Source organism: Heterocephalus glaber, unplaced genomic scaffold, assembly GCF_053883595.1.
Source record: "Heterocephalus glaber isolate CG9 unplaced genomic scaffold, H.glaber_assembly_v1.0 deba00001479, whole genome shotgun sequence".
NCBI classification, from domain to species: domain Eukaryota; kingdom Metazoa; phylum Chordata; class Mammalia; order Rodentia; family Bathyergidae; genus Heterocephalus; species Heterocephalus glaber.
The window spans coordinates 20,662,860-20,675,064 of record NW_028258316.1 but is presented as its reverse complement, the minus strand read 5'-3'; the positions used below and the strand labels follow the sequence as shown (position 1 = coordinate 20,675,064).

Sequence of the window (12,205 nt, the reverse complement as noted above, 5' to 3'; positions counted from 1 at the left end):
TGCATGCAAAGCACTGTGAGCTGGGCCTGGCACATAGTGTGTGGTCAACAGTGTGTGAGCCGCAGCTTTTGCTATGGTCATCCTTAGGTCATTCCACGAATCTAGAGTGCAGATAGTGGTACAGGCTCTGAGCTAGATGCTCACCTTGAGAAGTTCCCAGGCTAATGAGGAGAGGAAACACAGGCGGAAGGAATATAATACAAGGGGATGTGTTAGGTGCTGCTAACTGGGGTGCACACAAGGCTCTGGGTGGAAGGGAGGTTGCTCTGGCTTGGGCATCAGGGTGAGGGCAGAGGTGAGAGCGTTGAAGTAGCTTTTCAGGGTTTGGTGCTGCACTCGTCAGGGTGGGAAGGGGCCCTGGTGGAGGACACCAAGGGAATAGGCAGGAGGCAGGAAATCAGATGCATCTAGGCCCGGGCCATACTGTGGTGATGTGGCCAGGCTTTTTCCCTAAGTGACCTTTAAGCTGGCTCGGAGTTGGCTAAAGGGACTCGCAGCCCCACTATGACTGGCTGCGTTGCCTCAGTGCCCTTGTATGTGAGAGTGAGGGCCAGGCTGCAGGGTCCTTTCAGAGTTTAAGGCAGCAGCACACATGCCTGGCAGGATGTGGCTGCATGCCAGGGTGGCTGCTGTGACTCTAGCGCTCAGGTGGCAGGGGGTGGCCGTCAACCTCATGGCCCGGACCTCTCAGGCCTTGGAGGAGCTGCTGCAGGAGCCACAGCCACCCTCAAGTGTTCCTGGAGTGGGTAGGACTTGGGGCCATGCTAGCATCTGACCCAGACGCAAGCTTCCTTCCGCAGGTCCGGAGTCCCGTGCAGGGTGGGCCTCCATCCGAGAGCGCCCTCGCCCTTCCCTGGCGTGAGGGTATGTGCCTTTGGACTACATCGTGGAAGCCAGCACCATGCAGTCCATGGGCATATACACTTGCCTCAAGGCCTATGTCGTCCATCGAGGAGCACAGGAGCTGCCGCTGCTGTGGGCAAACACAAGGACCCTGGGCAGGGGATGGCAGTGGGCGAGTGGGACAGGCTGGGCTGGCCACACCTCACCATGAGAAGCCTCTGACCCCTATCTGCTTTCTCCCAGGGCTACATTGGAATCCCAGGGCTCTTCGGCCTGCCAGGGTCTGACGGAGAGCGGGTAAGCATGCTTCTCAGGCTATTCACCCTGCCACCCACCCTGGTTGATGTAAAGCAGGACCTCTAGGCACCAGCCCCTGACGGCACAGGATCCCTGCTGGAGGAGGCACCCTTGGGTGGAGCAGGAGTCCGCCAAGGGGGCAAGTTAGGGTGTGTGCATTCCAGGCGTAGGGAACAGCATGTACAAAGTCAGGGCCATCTGACAGCTTGGCAAGTTCAACCGTCAGCATAGTCCAAGCCCCAAGTGTGAGGAGAGGCTGCAGGGGGACCCCTGGGTGAGGTTCCACGAGCACTCAGGGACCCAAGTCAGGAAAGGGGTGCCGTCTGGGAGCCTCTCGAGGGCCAACTTCACCAACTTCAGCAACTTGCGCAACTTCGGAGTTCTGGGGACTATGGCCAGTGATGTGTGGTGTAAATAAAGTTTTATTGAGTGTGGCCATGCTCGTTTGTTTACTATGGCTCCTGGCTGCTGTCCCACTCCAGTGGCAGAGCTGAGCAGCTGTGACAGAGACCAGATGGCCCACAGAGCCAAAAATAGTCACTCTTTGCACAAAACGGCTTCTCATCTCTGGGTCAGCCAGCTTAGTTTGTTTACTTGAGTGACATGAGCCTGGGGTGGGACAGGGGAGACAGGAAGACCTGGTGTCAAGGGACAAGATAGTGGTGTCTGTGCCTGGGGAAGGAGCAAGGTGACAACACGGGAGGTGGCGATGGGTGAGCTCCACAGAGAGACTGGGCATCAGCTCTCGGGGAAGCTGGTGGGTCTGACTTAGAAGTGGGCAGGGCCTGAGCTTCCCGCGGGCCCTGGCCCAACCTTGACATCCACGAGGAGCCCCTAGGGGGTAGAGGCCCACTCCCAGCCTGAGCCTGTATTTGGGAGCTCAGCCGGGGATAGAGCATCTTAGGGAAGCAGGAGGAGGGGCGCTTGGGTGTTTGCCTTAGCCATTTCCCAACTGGGGTCTGGCAGCCCCCAACCCCGGGTCGTCCCTCTGATGGTCCCATAATTGGTGCCACTGGCTACATCGCATGTATTCCAGGCCCACTGTGCCCTCCTGCTGGGAAGGGGCTCTGGGGCTGGATGCTGTCCCCTGCTGGAGTCCTATGCTGACCACTCCCCTTTTCCCCCCTACAGGGCCTGCCTGGCGTTCCTGGCAAGAGGGGCAAGATGGGTAGGCCGGTAAAGATTTTCCGTGTCTATTACGCAGACTCTATGGGTGAACCCGCCCTCTACGCCTGGCCTGGCCTGGACCTGTCCACTTCTCTGTGCTCTGCTCTGTGTGTGTGGCTTCGAGGCCTGCCCTGCAGGATGCAGAGTGGCTGGTGCCTGCCAGGGCTCCCAGGGCCACCCTGCCCGGGACCTCTCTCCCTCTGTGCACTTCTGTGTCTGGAGCTTCTGTCCAGGGTGTCTGTGTCTGTGCCTGCCTGGGCTGGGGGACCTAGGTCTCCATGTCCTCTTGCTGTCACCTGGCTCTGTCCCTTTCACTGTGCACACACAGGCCGGAGGCAGTGGGGCGGGGCTGGCCATCGCAGGCACCGCCCAAGAGGGGTTCATCAGTGACCTCCAAAGCACCAGCTTGCTCTCTGCCTCTCCACTATGGTAGGAGATTGTTTTTTCTCTAGTTTGGGCTGTAAAGCAAGAGCCAGACACAGGGAGATTAAGTTGCCCAGGATTTCACAGTGACAGAACAGTGGGGTCAGGGTTCTGACTTAGAGGCTTTGTCCCCGAGGTCTCTGACCTCCATGGCTGTTTGAGGCAGCCCCTTAGGATCGCTAGTTGGTGCTCATATTGTAAAAGTAGAATTCCTAGAATCTTCAGCTGGTAGGAAAGTTATTTATTCCAGCTCTCTCATTCTTCAGAAGGAGAAACTGAGGCTGTGAGAGGCAACGTGACGTGCCCAGGGTCCTGCTGCCGGGGTGCAGAGCGAGGACTGTCCCTTGGGCAGAGGACTTCCCTAAAGGCCCCTGTACATGACTCAGGCTCTCGCTGCTGCCCCACAGGGTCTCCCTGGACTTGGAAGCTCCATCAGCCCAGCTCTGAGCCTCCCAATTGCCATAGTGGATGGTGGGGAAGTTGGAACCGGAGAGGGTTCAGAGCCCTCGGGTTACAGCGGGCCTCTCTGTGATGCTGTGGTTGATGGCCTGTCATTGCCTGTGCAGGGGGTGCAGCTGAGCCCTCTGGGGGCCTAGTTGGGGATGCAAGGAAAAATAGGGTCCAACCTCCTCCTCAAGGGACAGATAGAGGGGTCCCCACCATCAGACTTGGACCTCTCTGTGACCCGACGGCTGCTCTATGCTCTGGTACGATGCCTGCCTTCTAGATGTGGGCAAGGAACAGCCCCTGCCTCTCTGGGCTCAGGGCAAGGCCCTCGGTCAGAGAGGACTGTGCTGGCCCCCAGTCTGCCCCTCGAGCCAAGTGGCCTCAGGCCAGGAGATTCCTTCATCCAGTGACTACTCACTGAGTGCCTGCCCACATCTTCAGCCTCCAAAGGAAAGCTTAGTCTGTGGCTCCCATTCCTTCCTCACACCTGCTGGAAAGAATATGGAGTGGTTTGCAAGTAGGGGTCTGAGCAGAGGATGTCGCCAGCTTGGCTGAGCTGAAGGGCTTTCTCCTGGCCTGGCCTGGCTTGTTGGGGGCCTGGCTTCAGGTCAGTCCCAGCAGGGTCCCTCTCGGGGGCTGGGAAGGTGCTGCAGTGCATTCCAGGTCTGGCTTGTGCCAAGTCTGTCACTGAGTCTGCCAGGATGCTGGCAACTGGCCACTGCCCAGAGCAGCTCTCCGCCCTGCCCCGCTGCAGTTGGGATGAGGCACTGCCAGAAGGTCAAACCCCAGAGCTAGAGCAGGGGGCCAGTCCTGCTGCAGGCCCCACTCTGTGTGGCACAGGGACATCGGGCCTCCCTGGGGACATGTGGCTGCCTGGCATGGGGGCAGGAGGGGACAGGGCCCCTGACAAGCTCAGGGCTCTTTCCGGTTCTGTGGGGAGCCAAGTTACAGAGGACTCCCCTTCCCTCATGGGGAAACTGAGGCCCAAACAGGTGATGACTCTTGCTCCGGAGACCCTGTGGGCCACAGATACGGTCTCCAGAGCCGTCCCAGGGCTGTCAATGACCCTGGAATCCTGAGACCTCTGCCTGCCTCCTGCTCCTGCCCTGGGGTGACACTGCTAAGGGGAGGGGGAAAGGGGCCTCCAGGGGTCTTTCCACGTCAGCAACTGGGGGTGTGCACCCCTTCTGGGAAAAAATGTGGGCTTCTTTGACTGCGGTAGAAAGGACAATGTTCCATGTGGCAAAAACTTCCAGACTTGGGGAATTGGTGCCTTGTCAGGAGGTCTCTAAGATCTTTCTTCCGGGTCCTCCTAGAGGTCACCAAACATGCCCACTGTTCGTACCAGCCCGAACTAGGGGTACAGTGGCCTGATGGCTGGAGTTGACCAGGGGCTGGAGCCCTGCCAGATGAGGCGGGACAGCCGGGTGCAGGCCAGGGAGCCTCACCCACCCGTGCAGGACTTCCGAGTCTGCTGCACCACGCCTCTCTGCCCTGCCCCTCTGGTGCAGACAGTTGGGACAGCAGCCTCCGCCTGGGGACAGGGTGAGAACCAGATGGGCCTCAGTCTCTGCAGCCTTCCATGTCCCACTGTGCACACGGATGAAGACTCACTGCCCTCACCTCTGTTCCCAAGTCCTGTGGGCAGGAAAGAATGGGAAGTCTCAATCCCCAGTCTTGCTCTGTCAGCTCTGGGCCTGGTTCTGCTCAGAATGCTCAGCATTCAGCTCTTAGAGGGGCTGAGGGGAAGCACGAGGCTGAGCCCTGCAGGGACCGAGCTCCTGCCTGCTGCAGCCTGGAGCGAGACTGTGGAGAAGAAAGGTCTCCACTGCCGGTGGGCTGGGGTGCTCACTGCCGTGTGGTTGCCTGGCATCAGCTGGACAACCAGGGGATGTGTGGGGTCCCCTCTCCAGCTTGGTGCCGGATCTCAGACCCAGCAGGGCCAGGCATCAGGGGCCCAGGGCAGTGCCATGAGGGGGTGGGGAGTGAGGCAAGTGAGTGGCAGGATGGAGCCTTCTAGGCCTCAGTTTTCCTGCTGGTTCAATGAGGTGTTGAATGTGAAGAGCTTCTGGAGTCCTTCCATCTTGGATCATCTGTGATTGTTTCCTCCAGAGATTTGTTCCTACACCTCCAAGGCTCTGTCCTTGTCCCTTGTTTTGTAACTGCAAGCCCTATATCCCCAGAGGGCACTATCTGTAGGGAGACTGAGGACAGACACAGGGCGGACACTGAGACCACCCTGCGTGCCCAGGCAGAGCCAGCCCTCAGCACCTCTCATACCTGTCCTTCTGTGCTCAGTCCAGGGCTGTGTCGAGCCTCTCTGTAGTCTGTCCCATTTATCCTGTCACGTCCTCCTAGCTAAGAGAACAGCTCTGGGGTTAGACTGCCTGGGTTGAAATCCCAGCTCAGCCATTGCACAGCTGTGGGACTTTGGATAAGTTCCTTAACCTCCCCAGATCTCAGTTTAGTCATCTCTGCAATGGGGCCAATAGTAGAAGCCATCTCCTGGGTCTGCTGAGAGGTCACACTGTGGTCACCACTCATGGCTGTCCCCAGGCTGCATCTGTCTGCAGAAGCTTCTCCCTCTGGGATACGGACTTGCTAGTCTGATGAGTCTGTCTCCTGCTTCCGCTCCTTAGCTTCCTATCTCTGGCTTCTGTGATGGGCTGTGAGTCTTATCCTCATAATATTTCCCTTGGTACAGAAGACAAAACTGAGGCTGTGAGAGGCCCCTGGGTGGTAGAGCCAGGGCTGGCATGGGGAGGCTGGCCTGGCAGCTGGGTCAGAGGGGATGTGGAGGCAGCCTGGAGCCACCTCCAAATGCAAAGCCAGGTGTCTGAGCCCTGCTTGGTGCTGCTAGTGGGAATACCCTGGGCCATGCAGCCAGGAGGGCTCAGGTGCATCTGTGAAGGTCTTCGTCTTGCCCAGGCTGTGTGGCATCCCCTGCCTAGGGGAAGAGCCTCCCTTCTCCCCAGCCTGTACAAGTCAGAGGGTACAGTGAGGCTCTGGCCCACAGGAGCCAGCTAGAGGCTGCTCACATCCAGACTGGGACTTGACATAGTTCATTTGAATGATGTCCCTGTCCCCTAGAGTGTGACAGAGAAAGTTGGATCGGGGCAAGGCTGGAATTTGCTGGTAGAGACTCTTAGGATATGGGAAGAGGAAGCTTGAGTGGAGTCACATGCAGACAGCCTGCACACCTGTGCATGTGTGCGCACACACATTCACACATGCACACATCTCTGCCATCCTCTGCTGCCAATTGGAAACAACAGCCCAGCAGCTCCCGTGCGCTAGGCTTTTCCTGCACACAGCACTTGGGCACATAATCATCCATAGGGGTGGGACCCAGGCTCAGATCTGCCACCAACTTGTTTTATGACCTTGGCCAAGTGACATTTCCTCTCTGACCCTCAATTTTCCCACCTGTTAAATGGGACCAGTGCCCTTTCTTTTCTTCAAGGTGACTGTCAAATACAAGTGAAGTTTTGCATGCAGAGTGACCACCTTGGTCCAAATCCTATCACTGTGTCCGCATCGCCTGGCATCTGAACGAAGCCGTATGGTCTGGCAGTGAACCTTAATCCCTGCCCTCTGACCCAAGAAGGCATCCTGGCCGGGAGGGGCTTGGGCAGGGCAGCCCATAGAGTTCTGTGGCTGGTTTTGGTTTTGGCTTTGAGGGTTAATCTTTGGGTTGACTCTACATACTCTGCTCTTCAGTAGCGTTGAAACCAAAAACAAATGTCCTTCAGAGGGGTCTGTATGGTCTGGACTGTGTGGCATCCTCTTGGTCACAGAAACATGTGCTTCTTTTTTTTATTAAATTTCCCTGAAAAAATAATGATTTGAATGGAAGGAGAGGGGAGAAGAGGTCTCCCCAGCTCCAAACTGGAGGACTCTCATTTTCCCTTTGAAGTAGGAATGGAGCTGCCCTAGCTCCTGGAGGTGTCTGTGCAGCCGATGTTTTTCCAGCTGTCTGGCTTCCCAGAGAGTGTGGAGTGGCCCCACAGTGGGGCCCGGGAGGGCTGAGAGCTGCCGAGCTGCCAGGGCTCACCTGTGCAGGCCTCCCTGCTTCTCACTACAGAGCGATCTTGTGTGACCTTCTATGACCTTGCCACTTTCCCTTTCACAACCTCAATGTAGTTGTAAAATAGAGATCGTGATGCCACAGGGTGGTGTTTGGAGGGCACATGGGAATCACAGAAGATCTTGCTGGGAAGTGCCAGTGGGGAAGCTGAGGCCTATGGGGCAAAAGGATGTCCTTAAAACTTCTGGCCAGCCAGCGACTGGTCCAGGCCTAGACCTGCCCAGCCTCCTCACTCCATTTATGTCCTTCCCACTCATGGAGAGCAGATCCCAGATTTGAGGGAAGGGGCCTGTGTCTCATTTTCTTTTCAGAGACTGAGTAGGAAAGAGGGCTGCCTGGCTGTGGCCACAGTGGTCTGTCCCTGAGGAGGGCAGTGTTGTTGATGGCAGCGGGTAGCCTCAGAACCCCACTGTCTCCCAGATCCACGGAGTGAGACTGCTCAGATACTGTCCTTGTGTCCCCTGGGGTCTGGATCAAAGCTATAAACACTAAACTCTTGCCTGTCCACAGGGGTTCCCTGGAGACTTTGGGGAAAGAGGCCTACCGGGACTTGATGGAAATCCTGTAAGTACTTCACGTGTTTGGGAATAAGAGATTTGGAGTGACCCCAAAGCACATTTTAGGAGCCCAAGCTTTGGGGTCAGACAGACCTGGGTTAAATCCCAGTCTGTGACCTACTAGCTGAGTCCCCTCCAAATTACCTGCCTTCTCTGAACGTCAGGCACATCTACTATGACACCCCACCCCACCTCTGTCCCAGGAGAGTCCCCAGGTCACTGAGCCCCTGGACCCAAGCCCCAGGCTGTACCACACCCCTGGGGATTGGGAATATCCGTGGGTCACTGTCCATTGGAGAGGCTTTGGCTGCACCGTATTACAAAGCATCAGCAATATTTATGGGAAAGCAGACAGTCTGCAGGCCCTGTGCGGGCAAGAGTCGAACGCCAAAGGAATCTCCACTGCAGCCCTGTTTATAGAGTTTGTAAGTAATCCCAGGCCTGGGCTCTGTCCTGCTGAGAAGCCAGGTCAGCCTGCCCTGGGGAGCTGAGTTTGCATTCCCTTTCGGCCCGGGCTCCAGGCCCTGGGGAAGAAAACAGTCATTCTTGGCCTGGGGTGGGGGTGGGGGTGGGTACAGAACACACCCAAAGCATTCTGGGATGTTTGCCACGGTCCCCCTTCGCTTTTGGGGCTTCCTGCCTGAGCAGCTTGTGTCCAGCTGTGTCCTCTGCAGAGGTGGCTGCTGCACGCATAGTCGGTGTCCGATTATGTATTGATTGAATTCTGCAAATTTCCTCCAACCCTGACCCAGCCAGGCTCCCTAGGGTCCAAACTTTGACCTCAGAGCTGGACACACCTGGTTTTGAATCCTGTCAGATTCACCTCTGAAACTCAGTTTCCTTCTCTGAAAATTGAGGGATTGGAATGTCCCCTCCAGGGAATAGGAATAGGACGAGGGCAGGAAGGTGTTCAGCCTGCCACAAGTCTCCAGTGGATGGAGGTGTTAGAAAGCACCAGGTGTAACGGGGAAAATGGCACGGCCACCTCCCCCATCCATTGCACAAGAGCCAGTATGCTGGGTGGTATGAAAGCAGGAAGGGGAGCAGGGAAGAACCCCGGGGACGGTGGCATTGGACCTGGGATGAAGAAAGAAGTGAGGAACGCACTAGGCAGAGAAAAAAGCATCAGTGAAGCCACAGTGGGGAGATTAGGGCCTTTCCACCGTACAGTACTGAGGTTGGCCATTGCGTCGTGTTTGGACAAGACTCTTCCGGAAGTTTCCTTGGAGAGGGACAAAGCAGAACAGAGACCTGATGTCTGGCCCCAGCTCTGCCACAGCATTACTGACACCTTGGATGTGTCGTTTCCCTTTGCTGAGCCTCAGTTTCCTTGTTTTAAAGCCAAGGCTGCTTCTGACCCTTATCTTCCTCTTGGTGGCTCTCATGACAGCCTCCCATCTGAGCACCCCCAGACTGCACCAGCCCAAGCAGATGGAGGCTGCTCACCATAATTTCCAAAACCATTTTTATTCACAACTTAGCATTCTGAACTTGAGCCAGACCCCTCCACTTGTCTTCTCTGGTGGAACAGAAGATCCGTCGGTAGAGCTTCGGTGACTGAGGGTTAGAGGGACAGTCACACACACTGTCTGTCCCCTGACTTTCAGGCAAGAACTTTCCCAGCATCTCAGGTGCTAGGGAGAGGGAGCCTGAGTCCGACTGGTAGGTCAAGCCTTTGTTTTGTCACCCAGCCTCTGGAGCCTGTTTTCCCATCTGTCGGGGAAAGCTCTGAACATCTGTCGGGCCCCATCAAAGTTCTGCCCATACTTCACACCTATAATCGGAAGATGCTGGATGGGGGATCCAGCTGCCCCATTGTACAGATGTGGACAGCTGATGGCAGAGGGGCGAGGGGTCTTGTCCAAACACGAGGCCAGATGCTGGAGAGCCCTGGGGCCTGTGGTCAGGAGCAAGGAGTGTTCTCCAAAAGGTTGCACCAAGTGCCCTGAGTGGTTGGCGCAGAGGGGGCCATGGGGGGAGACAATGAGTAACTGCCTCGGTTTCTGTATTTGCAGGGCGATCTGGGCCTGCCAGGGCCCCCAGGAGTCCCTGGCCTCATTGTAAGTACACAGATGCCTGGGGATGGGGGGAGGGCTGAGAGGCAGGTAGAGAGAGCCAAGGCAATGGGCCTTGCAGGAAGTGGGGGGGTTGAAAGGGCTCCTTGGTCATCAGATCCCCAGAAGGACAGGAGGAGCAGGACAAGACAGCATGGGCAGGAGGCTGAGGGAGGAAAGCCATGCTATGTGCCCTCAGATGGGTCACCTGCTGTCTCTGAGCCTGGTTCCTCATTAGTTAAATGAGACTGAGTGGCAGTGTGCTTTTACATGTGCTGCCTGTCCATCGATTTACAAGGAGGCCTGGATGGGTGACAGCTGCCCATTCAGCAGTGCAGGGCTTCAGGTCCAGAAGGAGGAAGTGGCCAGCAGAGGGTGCACAGACCGCGCCACGCTGGTCAGTCTTTTTCACCTGTCCCTCAGAGTACTGGCTTCAAGTCGCAGCTCTACCACATCCTGGCTGTGGGACCTGGGCCAAGTCACTGGCCCTCTCTGAGCCTCAGCTCCTCATCTGTAGAATGGAAATGAGAGCAGAGTCCTCTTGGATTTTTGGTTGTGAGGGTCAACTCAGGTATTGCCCACACGGTGCTTAGCCCAGGATCTGAAAAATTAGTGAAAAATTGTAGACTCTTAGTGGAAAATACTGAGATATCAGTTATTACCCCCGAGAGGCCCTGGACCAAGGGGCCTGTACATGGGGAGGCCAGAGGTGCTGGAACCTCTGACTCCATCCAGGCTGGGCAGATGAGGGGTGGCTCTGTCAGGAGACAGCAGGGCTTGCTCTGGCGCCTGCAGAGAGTGAATCCTGACCTTGGGCTGGGCCCTAAGGGCCTGAGAGAGGCCAGAGCCTGAAAGTAACTCTGGAGTAACCATCTGTTTCTGCTCAAGTCGGGGGAGCAGTGCCTGGTGAGATGGGGCACAAGGTCAGGTCAGCCTGTGTCCACCTCCTGGCTCTGTGAGCCTCAGCAGTGGCCTCTCTTCCCTGAGCCTCAGGGACCCCTCACATACCCACTCCTGTGAGGAACACAGAAACACACGGTCCAGTCCAGTGGCCAAGAGACCAGTCCCAGGACCTAGACTAACTGGGCTCCAATCCCAGCTCTGCTCACTTAATTGCAACCTTGGGCAAATTCTTTAACGTTCTTGTGCTTCAATTTCTGCATCAGTAAAATGGGGTGATGTTTGTGCTTAACTCAGAGGATGGTTGTGAGGCTTTAAATAAACTAATACATATGAAGTGCCTAGGGCATAGTAACAACTGTTTTTGGTATTATTATATTACACACACAGGCAAGCATGTGCACACTTGGTATTTTCATGCAAGGTAGCAGCTATCTGGATTGTTGCATTGAGAAAGATTTCGAAGTCATAATGGAACTCAGTGGGAGATGGTACTTCAATCGATTGGTGATGTCTGCCTTGGCTGGAGGTGGGGAAGTGTTAACATGTGAGTCACACACTTGTTGACCCTGATGTCCATTCAACAGGACTTTGCTTAGCACCTTTTCTGGCACACAGTGCTGACCTAGATGTTTTAGAAAAAGCAGTATCTCCCATGTGCTTTTCCAGTTAGAGAACTCTTTGGAAATCTTTTAGTCCACTTCTCTCTAAGCTCAGCAGGAACACTTTCTGGAGCATCCTGGTCATATGGTCATTAAATTCCAACTTGAACGCCTCTAGTGTTAGAAATCCCTCCCTCTCTGGGACCCGGTCCACCTTAAAAAAGCCCTCATTGTTCAGTGTTCTTGTCCTTGAGCCCGAGTTGTCCTCATTGTCTAGGGGTAAGATGCTCCCTGTCTCTTCTTCCCAAGGCTCCTTCTTCAGGCTAAACAATCCTGGTCCCTAAAGCTCTTCCAAAGGGATGTTTACATCTCCTGGCTGTCCTCTTTGGCAAATGTTTCTATTTGTCATTGTCCCTGTGTCTACTAGGTTGGCTCCCAAGAGAGGTAACAGTATTGTTTGGCTGAATAAGTGTAGATCTTGGAGACGGATATAATGCCATCCCAGCCCTTGGTCCTCCTGATTCTTGTCAAATCTTGTGGGCACCTCTGGTCTCCATGATCAGTGTTGCCAGATAAAATATAAGACGCCCACTTACATTTGAATGCCAGATGAAATATTCAGCACTCATTCATACTTAAATATCATTCATTTTTTTTCTCAGATATTCAACTGTAACTGGGGATCTTGTCCTTTTATAAGCTGGAAGCCCTGTTCTTGTGTCTCAGGAGAATCCCATTTAGCAGATGGGAAGACTGAGGCCCATGGCTAAGGTCACACAGAAAGCAGAAGAGGATGAAGGCATGATTGGAGGCCGTGAGTCCCAATTC

At 55.5% G+C, this 12,205-nt stretch overlaps 1 protein-coding gene across 6 annotated transcripts in view; it reads left to right on the top strand.

Moving 5' to 3' along the window:
* The window catches only part of Col27a1 (collagen type XXVII alpha 1 chain), a 118,312-nt gene that overhangs the window by 45,580 nt on the left and 60,527 nt on the right, over positions 1-12,205 (top strand). For all 6 annotated transcript variants that reach the window (XM_013073745.3, XM_004849506.4, XM_087183323.1 and 3 more), the window contains 4 exons: positions 1,087-1,140; positions 2,272-2,316; positions 7,775-7,828; positions 9,837-9,881. In XM_013073745.3, coding sequence (XP_012929199.2) covers positions 1,087-1,140; positions 2,272-2,316; positions 7,775-7,828; positions 9,837-9,881 — 198 coding nt within the window. The remainder of the gene's footprint in view (positions 1-1,086; positions 1,141-2,271; positions 2,317-7,774; positions 7,829-9,836; positions 9,882-12,205) is intronic.